The following is a 17,997-nucleotide window of genomic DNA, read 5'->3' as shown; positions in this document are numbered from 1 at the left end:
CATGTTTCTGTTGATGGTAGAAATCATACACACGAGGTTGGTCAATGATGATTTGCTTGTTACTTTTCATGTTTTTGTATAATGAAAGCAGCTTACCTTTTAAAATAACATTTCTTGCATCCTTAGTAAACTGCTGATAAAATCCAGACCTATCAAATCTAAAGTTGAAGGTAAAATAAAAGCAACGCTCTGTGGCTTGAACATAGTCATGTGCTTTCCTATTGATGTACATAGTGCCATACATGAAATTATTGCAATAGAGGTGACAATCCTTTTACAGGAAGTTGTCCCTAATTGATTCATCTTTTTTATAAAAAAAATAAAATAAAAAACTGAAAATCTACGTCATTTTCTGCCTCTAAATTTGGAAAACTACAAACTTATTTTCCATACGAAGGCCAAACATTTAGTCCTACCCATTTTTGTACATATTGGGACAGAGCTATAAGTGTTGAGATTGTAACGCTCATACAAAGGAATTTATGCGTCGTGTCGTAGCTTGTACGTTGTTACTGTTTCGAGATATTTAAGCAACGATTAAAAAAGCGATCGCCTATGACGTGTAGAAACACCTACGATCATATCAACCAATGAGGAGTAACCGTATTGACCAATCAGAATAAAAGAAATAGACCAATCGCGAGTGTCCTTTTTGACCAATCACTTGCCAGCCTGGCTCGTCTTCCTGCTTTACTGAGTTTTTTTTTACCCCCGGCGAGTGGAGTAGTAATTATCCAATCCGAATTAAAAAAAAAAAAAGGTTTGTACAACGGCGTATTTCATATAAGTCCCTATATTGGAATACAAATCATCAAGTCTGATTGTTTTTGTATTTGCACACCAGTATGGTTTTTTTCCCCTCTTGTATTATTGTCCCAATGGATGCTAGCAAGCGCGTTAGCAATGGAGAAGCGGCGTCCATGCGGGGGACGCGACGTTGTTGCTTTCGTTTTATTCACGTTTCGTTTACCGTTTCCCTGCCACAGCACGGCGTAACCAGGACGGGATCCGCATCGTTTACACCTCAGCAGGACGGACGGAGATCATGGGTGGCGTCAAACAGGAGCAGAATGATGCTCCGCAGCACGCTCGAGCCTCGCAATCCACAGAACAGCCTCAAGACGAGGTGGGTGCTTTGTTTTCATTAACTGGAATCTCCAAGGATCACTTCATGTTTGTATTTATGTCCATTTTTCCTTTTTGTATAATGCGAATTAATTAATAGTTCTGTGCTCAAACAGCCGCCATCATAAAACGTTTACAGGGGGTCCTCGGTTTACGTTGGAGTTCTGTTCCTACGGCCTCGACTTAACCCCAAGGTGTACGTAAGTCGAAATGTACCGTAGCCAATCAGTAGCTTACGCTAAAGCAATAATAAAGTCATAATTACAGTAAATATTTGTTTGAAAAATACTTCTAGTTCATAAATCTAAACAAATCAAATGAAAAACGGTAAGTATGGTGTAACTGAGCCTGCCTTGTGCCGCATTAGACGAGCTACAGACTTAGAAGGATAGATGGACAAACGAGAATTGACTAAGAATTGAAATCTTACTTAAGCATCAAACAAACAAAAAACAACAGTAAGTTGTTGTTGTATGTGGTAACTACAAAGCTATAAATATAATCAAGTTGTGCTACAGTAATTGTGCAAAGTGAGACATGCAGACTATTATTCAAAGTGATATATAATGATGCACTAATAATTTATATTACGTACGGTGTCGGAAACTGTTTATGCATGATATGTATGCATAATATTGTAACTTGAAAGTCATATTTGAACATTAAGTTAAAATGGAGGTGTATAAATGTGGATAATAACCTAAACCGTGTATAGTATACATGCATATAATAATAACTGTTTAGATGTATAACATTGTACTGTGTCCACATGTTTTTTTTGTTTGTTTGTTTTTTGTACTTTGGAGTTTCCGGTGTATTGTATTACTTGGGCTGCCCTGTCACATTGACAGTCCTACACATGAGTAAAGCAGAGATGCTCTACTACTACTCTCGTGTTGTTTACCTTCACTGCAGCCTAAGAAGCGGGGATGGCCCAAGGGCAAGAAAAGGAAGAAAGTGCTACCCAACGGTCCCAAGGCGCCAGTAACCGGGTACGTCCGCTTCTTGAATGAGCGACGGGAAGTGATGCGGGCTCGATATCCGGATCTACCATTCCCGGAAATCACCAAGAGGCTCGGAGCAGAATGGACGCGATTAGCACCAAATGACAAACAGGTAAATCCGAATTAATCTAAAGCCCCTTACAGAGGATATTGATTTTTTTAATTGATTGCATGCTCATATTTTTGTCTTGGGTGTGCCGGCCCACCCATTGAGTGTGAATTTCTACTATCAAGTCAATCTTTTTTAAACTACCTGTTAGGAGTGGAACAGTTCACATAATCAAACAATTTGGATCTTGGTTTTGCAGTCAGTGTTTCCGGTTTGGTATACGTTGACTCTTAGGAAAATCCCCCAAAAAAATTACATTTACTTTTTTAAAGTACACTGAAATTATGTCATCTAAGCATTATTATAAATGTTTATTTTTGTATTATTTAAATAGTTTTTTATTAATCAGAACTATATAGTTGCTGTTTTATCTATGTCAGCAGCATACAGTGACAGGAAGAACAATGGACGTTCCATTGGACGGCAAAAGGTACAATAAAGCTGTGTATCCACCTGTTGCTATTCATAGAACAGAATAGGTAATGGATTCGTGCAAAATATATCCGCTTTGTGTTCAATTAAACAACTTTGATCCTATTTATGATATATTTGACTGGTCTAAAACTATTAAATAAATATCCTAAATAAAAGCTCAAGTTATTGAATACATGTTTTATAATTTATATCCAATAGGGGTAGAGGAGGCCTTATATTATCTAGCGAATGAAAATTATACATGAATGAACTCAGCTCTGCACAATATATCGAAAAAATAATGTTTTCGTGATAATGGAACGTGCAATATGTGTATTGCAAAGATCCATCCATCCATCCATCTTCTACCGCTTATCCAAGGTCGGGTCGCGGGGGCAGTAGCTTCAGCAGGGACGCCCAGACTTCCCTTTCCCCAGCCACTTCATCCATCTCTTCCGGTGGGATCCCGAGGCGTTCCCAGGACAGCCGAAGGATGTAGTCTCTCCAGCGTGTCCTGGGTCGTCCCCGGGGCCTACTCCCGGTGGGACGTGCCCGGAACACCTCACCAGGGAGGCGTCCGGGAGGCATCCGAATCAGATGCCCCGGCCACCTCATCTGGCTCCTCTCGATGTGAAGGAGTAATGGCTCTACTCTGAGATCCTCCCGGATGACCGAGCTTCTCACCCTATCTCTAAGGGAGAGCCCGGACACCCTGCGGAGGAAACTAATTTCGGCCACTTGTATCCGGGATCTCGTTCTTTCGGTCACGACCCACAGCTCGTGACCATAGGTGAGGGTAGGAACGTAGATCGACCGGTAAATCGAGAGCTTCGCCTTTCGGCTTAGCTCCTTCTTTACCACAATGGATCGATACAAAGTCCGCATCACTGCAGACGCTGCACCGATCCGCCTGTCGATCTCCCGTTCCATTCTTCGCTCACTCGTGAACAAGACCCCAAGATACTTGAACTCCTCCACATGGGGCAGGATCTCATCCCCGACCTGGAGAGGGCACGCCACCCTTTTCCGACTGAGGACCATGGTCTCAGATTTGGAGGTGCTGATTCTTATCCCAGCCGCTTCACACTCGGCTGCGAACTGCTCCAATGAAAGTTGGAGGTCACGGCTTGATGAAGCCAACAGAACCACATCATCTGCAAAAAGCAGAGATGCAATACTGAGGCCACCAAACCGGACCCCCTCTACGCCTCGGCTGCACCTAGAAATTCTGTCCATAAAAGTTATGAACAGAATCGGTGACAAAGGGCAGCCTTGGCGGAGTCCAACCCTCACCGGAAACGAGTCCGACTTACCGGATATGCGGACCAAACTCTGACTCCGGTCGTACAGGGACCGGACAGCCCGTATCAGGGGGTTCGGTCAGGGAGGCTGAGGAGTGTGATCCCCCTGTAGTTGGAACACACCCTTCGGTCCCCCTTCTTAAAAAGGGGGACCACCACCCCAGTCTGCCAATCCAGAGGCACTGTCCCCGATGTCCACTCGATGTTGCAGAGGCGTGTCAACCAGGACAGCCCTACAACATCCAGAGCCTTGAGGAACTCCGGGCGAATCTCATCCACCCCTGGGGCCTTGCCACCGAGGAGCTTTTTAACCACCTCGGCGACCTCAACCCCAGAGATAGGAGAACCCGCCTCAGAGAACACAGACTCTGCTCCCTCATGGGAAGGCATGTCGGTGGAATTGAGGAGGTCTTCGAAGTATTCTCCCCACTGGCTCACGACGTCCCGAGTCGAGGTCAGCAGCGCCCCATCCCCACTATACACAGTGTTGATGGTGCACTATACACAGTGTTGATGGTGCACTGCCGAGTTTTTGCTTCAGTGACCACCAAAGCTGCATTCCGCTTTGCCAGCCGGTACCCATCAGCTGCCTCAGGAGTTCCACAGGCCAAAAAGGCCCGATAGGACTCCTTCTTCAGCTTGACGGCATCCCTCACCATTGGTGTCCACCAACGGGTTCGGGCATTGCCGCCACGACAGGCACCGACCACCTTACGGCCACAGCTCTGGTCGGCCACATCAGGAATGGAGGCGCGGAACATGGTCCACTCGGACTCGATGTCCCCCGCCTCCCCCGGAACATGAGCAAAGTTCTGTCGGAGGTGGGTGTTGAAACTCCTTCTGACAGGGGATTCCGCCAGACGTTCCCAGCAGACCCTCACAATACGTTTGGGCCTGCCACGTCGGACCGGCATCTTCCCCCACCATCGGACCCAACTCACCACCAGGTGGTGATCAGTTGACAGCTCCGCCCCTCTCTTTACCCGAGTGTCCAAGACATGCGGCCGCAAGTCCGATGACACGACCACAAAGTCGATCATCGAACTGCGACCTAGGGTGTCCTGGTGCCAAGTGCACGTGTGGACACCCTTATGCTTGAACATGGTGTTCGTTATGGACAATCCGTGACGAGCACAGAAGTCCAATAACAGAACACCGCTCGGGTTCTGATCGGGGGGGCTGTTCCTCCCAATCACGCCCTTCCAGGTCTCACTGTCATTGCCCACGTGTGCATTGAAGTCCCCCAGCAGAACGATGGAGTCCCCAGCGGGAGCGCTCTCCAGCACCCCCTCCAAGGACTCCAAAAAGGGTGGGTACTCTGAACTGGTGTTTGGTGCATAGGCACAAATAACAGTCAGGACCCGTCCCCCCACCCGAAGGCGGAGGGAGGCTACCCTCTCGTCCACCGGGGTGAACCCCAACGTACAGGCGCCGAGCCGGGGAGCAATAAGTATACCCACAGCTGATCGGCGCCTCTCACCGTGGGAAACTCCAGAGTGGAAGAGAGTCCAACCCCTCTCGAGAGGACTGGTACCAGAACCCAAGCTGTGCGTGGAGGCGAGTCCGACTATATCTAGTCGGAACTTCTCGACCTCACACACCAGCTCGGGCTCCTTCCCTGCCAGAGAGGTGACATTCCACGTCCCTAGAGTCAGCTTCTGTAGCCGGGGATCGGATCGCCAAGGTCCCCGCCTTCGGCCACCGCCCAGCTCGCATTGCACCTGACCCCTATGGCTCCTCCCGCAGGTGGTGAGCCCATGGGAAGGGGGACCCACGTTACCCTTTCGGGCTGTGCCCGGCCGGGCCCCATGGGTGCAGGCCCGGCCACCAGGCGCTCTCCTTCGAGCCCCAACTCCAGGCCTGGCTCCAGAGGGGGGCCCCGGTGACCCGCGTCCGGGCAAGGGAAAACTGAGTCCATAATTTGTTTTCTTCGTACGGGGTCTTTGAGCCGTGCTTTGTCTGGCCCCTCACCTATGACCTGTTTGCCATGGGTGACCCTGCCAGGGGCATAAAGCACCAGACAACTTAGCTCCTAGGATCATTGGGACACACAAACCCCTCCACCACGATAAGGTGACTATATTGGAAAGATGTGGAATAAATGAATACATATGTGGTACTGCATGTTTTGTTGCATGCGTTTGGCATCTATCTGAGTTTGACCAATCAGATGCAAATTTAAATGCGCATCGCCGTCCACCCCCGAGATACTGGTCTCCTATTGGCTAGAGCAGACCCATAGGCGTACTGTGAGAATCTCAGCAGCAGCGGACAGAGGAACAGTGGCAGATGCGGGAGAGGAGGAAATGAACGAGGACGAAAACAACGAACGAGTGCCGAAAATGAAAAACGTGTCTGAAATATGGGCGAATATATATAGCCTGCTTATTTTGCTTCTTTACGGCCAGCAACTGGCCTGAAGTGTGGAGCAGAAGTTTGTCAGCAAAAAAAAAATATTTAATAATGATGTTATGTTTGGGAGTCATCTTTATTGTGCATTCCCAGCGTTACCTGGATGAGGCAGAGCGGGAGAAGATGCAGTACGCCCAGGAACTGAAGGAATATCACCAGACGGAGGCGTATCAGATCACCAGCACCAAGATACAAGACAAGAGGATTAAGAAAGGTGGCTTTGGCGTTGTCCCCCCTCGTGTGCGCAGTTGAAAGCACCATATTTGTTGTGCAATGTGCTCTTGTACTCATAAACATTCTCTCTTTCAGAGGATAATCCCTCTGTAATTATCAGTGCCAGTTCAGGCTTGCCAAAGGTGCGTGGCACTCCCTCACACACCCAGAGAGTCATTTAAATGATAAATATGCAGTGGAGTTGAACTGGACTGCGGCATAGTGAGGCCACTTTATACTGTATATTTGTTACCTCATTTAGCTACATGACCGGGTCAAAACATTTGTACTAACTAAAACTAACATGTATTTGTTATTTATATCATGATAACGTGCAGTTCTACGCCACTGCAAACTTCCACAACAATGTCTGTCATTTATGTAATAATTGTTGATCATGATGGAAATTCACTAGAACAGACTGCTACATGCAATCAGATGATGATAATATATTTGTCTTGAGACTTAATGAAGCAGCATGTGGTTCACACAAAGTTATTTTGTACCCCCTTTTCCGGGTAACCGTAAACAATGATGGTTTGTAATCAGGAGGCTCCTCAGTGTTTAGTGTACTGTAAGTGTGGTAGCAGGTGCCGTGATAAAAAGATTTTTTTTTTCCTTCCCCTCTATAGACATCTGAGCTCCCAAGCAGGTTTGACATCCCGATCTTCACAGAGGAGTTCCTTGATCAGAATAAAGGTAACAAAAATTTTAAAAGTATAATATATGTTTTCAGGACTGTTGGTCGTGTTGTGGTTCACATGACTAACTTCTGTTGCTCCTCAATTGCCCTGTCATTCAATGGCGACCAGTCCAGGGTGAGTTAAATGAGTTGAAAAACATTGAATAGTTTTTCAGTGAATAACAGAGGCGCCCCGCCCCCCCCAAAAATCTGCAAATTTTCCAATGCAGAACAGCGACTATGCGGGGATACACTGTACTGGCTTTCCCTTTTAAGACTTGATGAAGCAGCATGTGGCTTATTGCCCAATGTTATTGTCATATATCCTCTTCCAAGTATCTTTCAACAATTGTGTGTTTGTGATCACGAAGTGACTCAAGTTTATTATAAGCGTAGAAGACCTTGCGTACTGCATTCTACCCATCTCTGCTCTTTTTTGCAAGGAATAAAGTAAAAAGACTTGGTCTTTCCCAGTGTTTACAACAGTAATATCAAAAATATTCCTACAACAACAGTAATAGCAGGCTCTAAATTGGAATTGGACACTAAATCCAGCCTCTGTATGTTTTTAATACCATTGCGAATCAACATGCAAGTTAAGATGTGCTGTTGATTTCCATTGAATTATTGTTTGTTTCCTCAATCGGACCGCAGCTCGAGAGGCGGAGTTGCGTCGACTTCGCAAGGCCAACGTTGAGTTTGAGGAGCAGAACGCGGTGCTGCAGAGGCACATCAAAGACATGTACAACGCCAAAGAGCGCCTGGAGGCGGAGCTGAACCAGGACGAGAAGCGCACGCAGGCTCTTCACCAGCACTTGCTGGCCATTAAGCATACGCTTGTCAACAGTCTGTCTGTTGTGCCGCTACCAGGTCAGCAGCCAAAGACACTGCATCACCTCATATAACTAATTCTGTGACGTACACACCCATCCGAAAGTATCGGAACAGAAAGGCAGTTCCTTTGTTTTTGCTGAAAACATTTGGGTTTGATGTCAAAAGATGAATAGGAAACAAGAGTTCACCATTTCAGCTTTTGTGTCCAGGTCCAGGGGGTCGTCTGTTTACAATGGTCCCGACATAATAGCTTCTCGAGGTTACAAATGGCGCTACGGGGTAGTTTGCACAGAGGTGTAAGAATACGTCACCGCCCAACACAAGAAGGCACGCTCAGTTTCTGCCGCACTTCCTTTTTTTCCATTTGATTGTTTTATATCTATGGCCTTGAAGTGTTTGTTATACAAATAGTTACTGTAATTTTGGCTTAATTACTGAATTAGCATAGCTTAGTGATAAACTATGCCGTGTTCCGACTTATGTACAAATTCGGGTTATGTCGCCACCACGGGAACAGTGCTCCATCATTCACCGAGGACCTGTATTTACATCTGATACACAACTCGAAAGATGTCATTATTTGTAATGAAACACCACATTTTAGGTGAGTAAGACTTAATATTCAATTACGCATCACCATACTTTTGAATCCAACTCGTTTTTGATGAATATTTATTATATTAGCCAAAGTGCTGCTTATTGTCAAGTGAGTGGAGCCCCCTGCTGCCGTACAGCACTCGTTTCTCAAGTTTGGGCTCTCAAGTCAAAGCAAAACTCGGCCAATCGATGGGTCGTATCTCAAAAAACTCAGGTTACTCATATCTCGAGGCACCAGTGTATAGGAAAATAAAGAAACTGTGCTTAAATAATTGAATTCAAATGTATTGCACATAAAAGGTTAATAAACATTTCTCCTACCTAAATGTTTGAAAAGAAACCGTTCTAAAAGATACAAATGCAAATAAACTTAAAAGTCTCATACAATTAATCTATACAAATATACTGTACTGGATTTTTAAAAAAACAAAAAGTTTCAGCCACTGTAACAGTATGCACAGTTTCAGCAATTATTTCGCATTCCACTAGTGGGCGAACCACTGCTGTAGCTTTTGCATATCCCCTGTTCAAGAGGAGACTAAAGGGAATAATCTGAAAAACAAACAACAACAATTGAAATGGGCTGTGGTGAAAGTCTGGAAAAACATTGCAAAATATATGCAAAATCTTAGAATCGACACGAGCTCCATAGGTTTTCCCTCCTCTGCATCTTAAAACAGGCACAGGCGAGACGGCGTCCCTCGGAAACCTGGATTCGTATCTCAGTCGTCTCAGCGGTGCGCTCGAAGGGAACCCTCACAAGCACCGCGCCTTGCTCACGCAGCTTTGTGACGTCCTCTCTCACCTGGACAGGTAGATGATGCCTCTCTCTCTCTCTCTCTCACTCACCGCTACACGTGTGTGTACACACACAAAATATATTCTGAAGCACGCCACACAAACTTAACTTCCACTTATTTTAAGTGAGATGTTTATTTGAGACAAGGCCTGTCACTGAATCAGATTTTTAATGTTAGTTTGAGAAACTAGATCATCATTTAAGAGAGAAAGATGCATTATAAAAAAAAATTCCCACAATTTAAATTAGTTCCCCGGAGTCTTAAAAGGTCTCTCTCCAGAATGCACAAAAGAAAAAAAGTTTTGATTTTTCAGTTTTGGGGCAGGCCAGTTCTGTCTCATCCAAATGCAGAATATAACTTTCATTACCATGACGACAGGGGTAAAAGCTTGGGCGTTGCAACCGAGTGAGTGGTAACTCTGTGTTGTCTGTATTGCTATATTTAGCCACTTTTTCGAACCCCTGATGACTTTTTTTTTTTTTTTTTTTTTTTCTTTTCAAGAATCGAGCAACAAATTTAGCGACTTTTAGTGGTTTTATTGAAGACTTCTGGGGATTCTGCAACTCCCTCCAGAGCAAACAATGTTTATCTCTCTGTGTCCAGACTACAAATGATTGGCGCTTGCGCAAAGCCAGCACTGGCGAAGTTAACCATATCCCCACCCCATAACGCGAGCACCCATACAAATTGTGTTTTCAGTTATGAAGGCAGTACTTTACATCCAAGCAGCCGAATTGCACTTTGTCAATTAGTGTAACAATGTGGCACATGACATCGCTGAACACAAATACCCCACACCACCACGTCGACAACGTTTTCAAACATTCAAGTATGTGCCAGTTATCAGAAGCTAATGCAAATATGACTGAGCGAAGGCTAATCTGTGCTAGCACTGTAGCTCTGCTTACTTTTTGGTTTTGGCATGATAGCGCTTCCATGTGGGCTGGCGGAGGGCCAAGTCATGTTAATTAGCACAATTTGGTAAAATCTTTAGAACGGCTCTCCTACGGGCATATTTTCACAAATAGGTAGATAACAAAAGATTAAATTGTTAAATTCATACCTGATCGGTTGGCAAGCACCCCAGAGACCCAGATTTGTATAAAAAAAAAAAAAAATCCAAAATAAATGTTTCATATGTTCCCCATCTCGCTGAATGTGATGTATGCTCCAAAAACATATGTTTATGTTTTCAAGTGAGAAGTTGTAGGAAAGCAGCACAACCCCTCCCGCCTCCCAAGTCATTCCTGCATTCCGGACGAGTTTCGGGCAGAGCGTCGTCGCGCGCATTCGGCGCCATCTGAGCCGATGGTGCAGATGTCTCAAGGGATGGAAAGGGCAGTGGCGTGAACACATCGTTGGTCAGAGTGTGCACTGCTCCTCTTCTGTAGACATTTGCGACATTTCATTAAAATGTGCAGAAACTATTTCTATTTCCTCTGCTTACTTTGTCAGTAATAATGAGTTTACAAGTAATGCCGGGTGGCATTGGTGGCTGGGATCATTTGTGTGTTATTTAGGATAATTGAAACGTTGTATGAATTATGCTTTTGACTTGATCATGGAATGTTGTCATATCATTTTATATTATTTCTTGTGAACTATATTTGTATTGTTTCCAAAATGCTGTTTGAAACAGTGCTGAAAATATTTCCAATATAAGGTAAACAATTTTGTCATTTTGTCATCTTTATTATCACTCACTCACTGGGCACTTTACTGGGGTATAGCATTCTTATTTAGATCCAAAACATGATCTGTATGAACTGACTGCCTTTAAAAAGTCTTAACAAAGATAATAATTCTCAGTTTTAGAGAAGTATTAACTATTACAATAAATTGATTGTGGATTTACTCTTGTACTGTCACACAGAGCTGTTTCTAATATTTTGTCCCCTAATTTAGCAAAATGCTGTCACCAAAATATAAGTCCACTCCCATTTTTAATAAACATTGTACATGCAACATATAATTAGCTCTTTTATTGGATGTCATTAAATTATGCACGTACTAACACAAAATAGACACGAATAATTTGGAGGCACACAATTTTGGCCAGTTATAATTGTTGATGGCTTCCAGCAGAAGGCACTGTTGGCCCACATTGGTTTTCAACAGTTTACACAGGACGAGTGCAGTGCACAATGCAGGGAAACAATACGGACTGTTTCAAATGCAAATTTTTATATGTTGCCTGACACCCAAAATAAAATGGATTGGAGGCCACAAATGGCCACCGATCTGCAGTTTAGATAAGGCTGATTTAGAGTCTTAACCATGGTTGGGAATTTGGGAGGAAGCTGAAAGCCACAAAAGCACAAGGAGATCATGCTGCAGCCCAGATTTGAACCCCAAACCTCAGAACTGTGAGGCGGATATGCAAACTACATCATGGTATCGAATTTATTTCAAAAACGAAAATCTTAACATAATTCCCTCTAGAGCACAGGTGTCAAACCCATGCCCCGGGGGGGCAGATCCGGTCCACCACATTTTATGTGGCCCGTGAAAGCAAATCATAATCGTCAACGTTTCTTGTAAAAATATCAAAATTGTAAATTGTCTTCACTTGTAATAAATGTTGAGGCATTGCAAGCATTTTTTTTCTTACCAATCCCCCTTTTAAAAGACATTTTATAATGGTTGAAGAATGTTTTAATTTCAGAAGTTATCCATCAATTAGTTGTATATGTGAGGCAATAATTCATAGTCATAACGGCCCTCTGAGGAAGTCATAAGTACAATGTGGCCCTTCACTAAAATAAGTTAGGCACGCCTGCTCGAGTAAATATACCTACTACTTTTTTTCTGCTATTTTGAAATATATTTCGATGCAAGTATATCTTTCTTTTTTATTTGATATGAATTAGTTGAATCTGCGGTATCAGTTAGTGAGGAGCAGGCTAACCAACCAGCAAGTGTAGTAAAAATATCCGAAAGGCGGGCCCAGGAATGTGACGTCACCGCGTAGACGGGGAGAGCTGTCCGCCCAGCGTTGGTTCTGAAAGCCTAGCAAAGATGGCTGAGAGCTGAGAGGGGCAAGGAGAAGACCATTTTAGCGCACGGACGCCTCTTCTCTTTTAAATATCGACGGGAGGGCCTCGACGCTCACCGTCAAGCGAAGTGTGAAGAAATTCCCACACATGTGTTGCCACGGTGGTGGTGCTGCTGCTACTGCTGCTGCTGGTGCTCGGCGTCCGTGTCACATCTTCCTCGCCGCTTCGAAGGCGGCGTTTGACGGCCACAAGGGAAAGTAGCGAAGAGGCCGGCAATTGAGCCCAAAAAAACTCCATCGAGAGATGTCCTTGCTGTGTGTTGGAGGTAAGACACTCATTTGTGCTAGCGTTCTTAGTGCGTTAACATAACATACACGTGAGTTACGTGCGATGAAACCATCATTTCAAACAAACAAAAAAGGCTGTAATGATGGTTATCAAGCGCACTAAAACAAGATGTAACCCCACGCAAGTCAATCCAGGCACATTCTGTAAATACTTGGCTATCACATTCTACGGGTGTTCTGGTTGCAACCATAAGTGGGCTAATTCAAAGGAAGATACTATATGCCTCAAATGTCAAACAAAAACTCGGGAGTTCAAACGTTCATCGTGCATACCTGGTGAGACTTCAGCTCGGTGAGCATTAAAAGTAGGAGTGGGCAAACTTTTATGTTCCAAGCAGTGGCGGTTCTAGAGGGGGGGGGGGGGGGGCAGTGCCCCCCTCAGGCCTGGTACACACATAAGGATTTTTCAAAACTTAAAAGTTTTGTTTTTTTGTTTTTTTTTAAATCTGACAGACTCCACACATAAAGATAAATCAGACATTTATCCGTTTTGGTCGTATTATGTGCGGTGTGCTCCGCTAATCTTATCACAGAAAACCACACACATAAACATTCTGCTCTACCACCGATCTCGAAATCTGGGATTTTTAGGAATAAAACCTCATCTCATACATTTATTGACTAGTATTTTAATGTTGGTCGTGAAGGTGGTAATTGGAAATTTTTGGGTATTTTTTTTAGGGGGCACTTGGTGTAGTGGTTCACTCTTAACTTCCCTACAAGGCAGCGTGGGTTCAGTTCCCACTTAGCAACAGTGAGAATTTAATTGTGAATGGCTGCCTGTCGATCTACTGTTTGTGCCCTGTGATTGAATGGCGACCAGTCCAGAGTGTGGTCTTCACAAAATCAGCTGGGAGAGGTTCCAGTTCCTTGTGAAGGTGATAGGCAGCATAGAAAATGCATCAATATATGGCATGCAAAATGCAAATAAAGGTCCTAAAAGGCCACTATTTGGAGAATTTGGGTATTTACTCAAATGGTCATCCATCCCAGTTATGAGCACCAAGGAGTGTTTGTCCTCAAAAGTGCTAAGTCCAATGGAGTCTTCAGCTCTCCAAAGCCTCCATGGAAGTTTGAAGAGACTCCACCTCCTCCATCTTGTTCACACCAGATCCTGAGCAGCTCGTTTCACTAACATCAGATTTGAGATTCAGCCTGGTGCCTTTATATCCTTTTTGTTGGCATGGCAACCTACTCGGTCTCTCTGTACTCCTGTGTTCTATTATGATGCTCTGTTGTAGCCCCGAGGCTAAGCTAAATTGTATTTTATGTTGGTCGGCATCAGCGGTGATAAACATTGCAGCGACAGAGCTGTGACATCACAACTTCACTTTCAAATGATGGATTGTGTTGTCACACAAGCTGAATAAGCATATTTCGGTGCCGACACCGAGGCTACACTATAACTAGTTTACACTGGCACAAAAAGACAAAAGATATACACATTGAAATGATTTTCCATCCATTCATCCATTTTCTGGACCGCTTATCCTCACTAGGTGTGCTGGAGCCAATCCCAGCTATCTTCGGAAATATAATAAATTTTATTATTTTTTTTGTTAACATTAAATTTAGAGTGTTGACAATGACAATTCATGCTTAAATGAACTTAATATTCATGGTTTTGTAAACATCTAAGTCAATTTAGTCTTCAATGACCCGTGCACACATTTTTGTGATCAATGCGGAGTCTTCAATGAAGTTCAAAATCAGTTTGGTCTTTTATGAAGCAAACATCAAAGAATATTTAAAGTTTAAAGTTTTGTTAATGTCAAAGTTAATTTTGTTTTTCTAAACATTCGAGACATTTTGCATAGCCTAAGACAAACTTTTTTTTTCAAAAAAATGTATAGGGTGGGTGGATTTAAATGTTTCTTCTATTATACCTGGTCAGTTTTAACTTATCATAGCACCAGTCAATCACCACTAGTAGCACTTCCACCGGGTCTTTTCCATTAGGAATATCATGAAGAATGGAAAGCATTTTATTTGTTCAAAAAATTTAAAGGTAAGTCTATGAACCTAGTTTTCATAGAGACATTGCCAGCCATGATTGTTACGTGACGATGATGAGCCATACAAGACAAATGGAGGCTCTTTTACCTCAGTGAAGGATGCTTTGTAACGTAATTACCAGGAAAAGCATTTTAGCATCTTGTATATTTGGTAAGACCCCAGGTAACACTTAGCTCAGCTTACCAATAGCATGCAATGGAACTGCTTACTACAACCCCAATTCCAATGAAGTTGGGACATTGTGTTAAACATAAATAAAAACAGAATACAATGATTTGCAAATCATGTTCAACCTATATTTAATTGAATACACTACAAAGACAACGTATTTAATGTTCAAACTGATAAACTTGATTGTTTTTAGCAAATAATCATTCACTGAGAATTTTATGGCTGCAACATGTTCCAAAAAAGCTGGGACAGATGGCAAAAAAGACTGAGAAAGTTGAGGAATGCTCATCAAACACCTGTTTGGAACATCCCACAGGTGAACAGGCTTATTGGGAACAAGTGGGTGCCATGATTGGGTATAAAAGGAGCTTCCCTGAATTGCTCAGTCATTCACAAGCAAAGATGGGGCGAGGTTCACCTCTTTGTGAACAAGTCTGTGAGAAAATAGTCGAACAGTTTAAGGACAATGTTCCTAAACGTACAATTGCCAGGAATTTAGGGATTTCATTATCTACGGTCCATAATATCATCAAAAGGTTCAGAGAATCTGGAAAAATCATTGCATGTAAGCGACAAGGCCGAAAACCAACATTGAATGCCCGTGACCTTCGATCCCTTAGGCGGCACTGCATCAAAAACCAACATCAATGTGTAAAGGATATCACCACGGCTCAGGAACACTTCAGAAAACCAATGTCAGTAAATACAGTTCGGCGCTACATCCGTAAGTGCAACTTGAAACTCTACTATGCAAAGCAAAAGTCATTTATCAGCAACACCCAGAAACGCCGCCGGCTTCTCTGGACTGGAGCTCATCTAAGATGGACTGATGGAAAGTGGAAAAGTGTTGGGTGGTCCGACGAGTCCACATTTCAAATTGTTCTTGGAAATTGTGGACGTCGTGTCCTCCGGGCCAAAGAGGAAAATAACCGACTGTTATGGACGCAAAGTTCAAAAGCCAGCATCTGTGATGGTATGGGGCTGTGTTAGTGCCAATGGCATGGGTAACTTACACATCTGTGAAGGCACCATTAATGCTGAAAGGTACATACAGGTTTTGGAGAAACATATGCTGCCATCCGAGCAACGTCTTTTTCATGGACGCCCCTGCTTATTTCAACAAGACAATGTCAAACCACATTCTGCACGTGGCTACAACAGTGTGTCTTCGTAGTAAAAGAGCGCGGGTACTAGACTGGCCTGCCTGTAGTCCAGACCTGTCTCCCATTGAAAATGTGTGGCTGATTATGAAGCGTAAAATACGACAACGGAGACCCCGGACTGTTGAACAGCTGAAGCTGTACATCAAGCAAGAATGGGAAATAATTCCACCTACAAAACTTCAACAATTAAGTGTCCTCAGTTCCCAAACGTTTATTGAATGTTGTTAAAAGAAAAGGTGATGTACCACAGTGGTAAACATGACCTTGTCCCAGCTTTTTTGGAAGTTCATGATTATTTGCTAAAAACAATAAAGTTTATCAGTTTGAACATTAAATATCCTGTCTTTGTAGTGTATTCAATTAAATATAGGTTAAACATGATTTGCAAATCATTGTATTCTGTTTTTATTTATGTTTAACACAATGTCCCAACTTCATTGGAATTGGAGTTGTATATCGCACACAACTCACAGTCAGGGTTTCATACAAAAAAAGTGGAAAATAAATCTAAGCACACAGTTAATTAAGACACACATTCAGGGAACTGCAGGTAAAATAAACACACTTATGTGGCCACCTAGTAGCACTGATGAAAAATTGTGGCCCCTTCCATCATTTAAATTGCCCATCCCTACATCAGAGCAGGAATGTTGTGGACGAAGAATGTCGTGTATGTATGTTTGTTTGTGTGAGTGTATGAGTGTGTGTGTGTGTGAGTGTGTGTGTGTGTGTGTGTGTATATATATATATAGTATATTCACACACACTATTACTGCCAAAAGTATTAGCTCAACCTGCCTTGGCTCAGATATATATTTAAGTGACATCCCATTCTTAATCCATCAATCCAACTCAGATATAAATTTAAGTGACATCCCATTCTTAATCCATCAATCCAAGGTTTAATATGACATTGGTCCACCCTCTGCAATTATAACATGATAAACTCTTCTGGAAAGGCTTTCCACAAGGTTTAGGAGTGTGTTTATTTGGTATTTGTGACCATTTTTCCAGAAGCACATTTGTGAGGTTACACACTGGTGTTGGACGAGAATACCTAGCTCTCAAAGCTTCTTTATACTCGCGCGGGCGGTGACCGCGCTGACGTCACTGTGGCTGTCCCGCGCGGAATTTGCCTTTATACTCGAGCGCAACCCACGCGCCCAGTTTTGAAAATGTACTGCAGTTCACCTGCGGGCCAATTCATCGGTCACGTGATGCAATGCGGGCGTTGTCGGTCGCGCGAGCGCGGGAGTATAAAGAGCCCTTCAGTCTCTGCTCTAATTCATCCAAAAGTGTTCTATAGGGTTGAGGTCAGAATTGTGTAGGCCAGTCAAGTTCATCCACATCAAACTCTCTCGTCCGTGTCTTTATGAGCCTTGATTTGTGCACTAATGCACCATCATGTTGGAATAGGAAGGGGCTATCTCCAAACTGTTCCCACAAAGTTGGAAAAGTCCCAAATATTAGCCCCTGAGCTCCAGTGAAAGGAACGCTGAATGCTTCAGCATACCCAGAGATTTGGGAGAGTCAAACAGTTTGGCGATTACCCTTTCCTGTTACAACATGTCTGTGCACCAGTGGACAAAGCAATGTCCAAAAAGACATGGATGTGAGAATTTGATATGGATGAAGACTGGCATGCAGAGTCCTTCTCTCAACCCGATAGAACACCTTTGGGTTGATTTCAAGTGGACAGTGAGCCAGGGCTTCTGCTCCGACATCAGTCTGTGACCTCACAAATACAGTATGCTTTAGAATGAGATTTCACTTAAAATCACATGTAAGTCAAGGCAGGTGAGCAAAAACCCTT

The 17,997-nt window shown here is 43.5% G+C and overlaps 2 protein-coding genes across 3 annotated transcripts in view; both read left to right on the top strand.

The window, feature by feature from the left end:
- The first annotated feature begins 629 nt into the window (after positions 1-629).
- On the top strand, positions 630-11,167 carry hmg20b (high mobility group 20B). Of its 2 annotated transcripts, XM_061779942.1 has the most exons (9): positions 649-759; positions 985-1,126; positions 2,041-2,241; positions 6,459-6,579; positions 6,675-6,721; positions 7,211-7,277; positions 7,915-8,130; positions 9,372-9,504; positions 10,689-11,167. In XM_061779942.1, exons 2-9 carry the CDS (start codon positions 1,046-1,048, stop codon positions 10,699-10,701), a joined length of 879 nt encoding a protein of 292 aa, XP_061635926.1. In that variant the 5' UTR covers positions 649-759; positions 985-1,045; the 3' UTR covers positions 10,702-11,167. The 2 variants fall into 2 exon arrangements, with proteins under 2 accessions (XP_061635927.1, XP_061635926.1); XM_061779943.1 differs by lacking the exon at positions 10,689-11,167 and having other exon boundaries at positions 630-760; positions 987-1,126; positions 9,372-9,508.
- Positions 11,168-12,487: 1,320 nt separating this feature from the next.
- unc13a (unc-13 homolog A (C. elegans)) overlaps positions 12,488-17,997 on the top strand; it is a 106,409-nt gene continuing 100,899 nt past the window's right edge. The window contains exon 1 of the mRNA XM_061779944.1: positions 12,488-12,812. Within this exon, the coding sequence (XP_061635928.1) occupies positions 12,791-12,812 (22 nt within the window). The 5' untranslated portion in view covers positions 12,488-12,790. The remainder of the gene's footprint in view (positions 12,813-17,997) is intronic.

Source organism: Phyllopteryx taeniolatus, chromosome 7 (genome assembly GCF_024500385.1).
Source record: "Phyllopteryx taeniolatus isolate TA_2022b chromosome 7, UOR_Ptae_1.2, whole genome shotgun sequence".
NCBI classification, from domain to species: domain Eukaryota; kingdom Metazoa; phylum Chordata; class Actinopteri; order Syngnathiformes; family Syngnathidae; genus Phyllopteryx; species Phyllopteryx taeniolatus.
This window is presented reverse-complemented; position numbering and strand designations above follow the sequence as displayed.

Excerpts from the sequence above, each read along its gene's own strand:
- hmg20b (XM_061779942.1), top strand. The coding sequence starts at position 1,046 with ATGGGTGGCGTCAAACAGGAGCAGAATGATGCTCCGCAGCACGCTCGA. Across the intron at positions 2,242-6,458 it reads TAGCACCAAATGACAAACAG|CGTTACCTGGATGAGGCAGA; the intron begins GTAAATCCGAAT and ends GTGCATTCCCAG. Across the intron at positions 6,722-7,210 it reads CCAGTTCAGGCTTGCCAAAG|ACATCTGAGCTCCCAAGCAG; the intron begins GTGCGTGGCACT and ends TCCCCTCTATAG.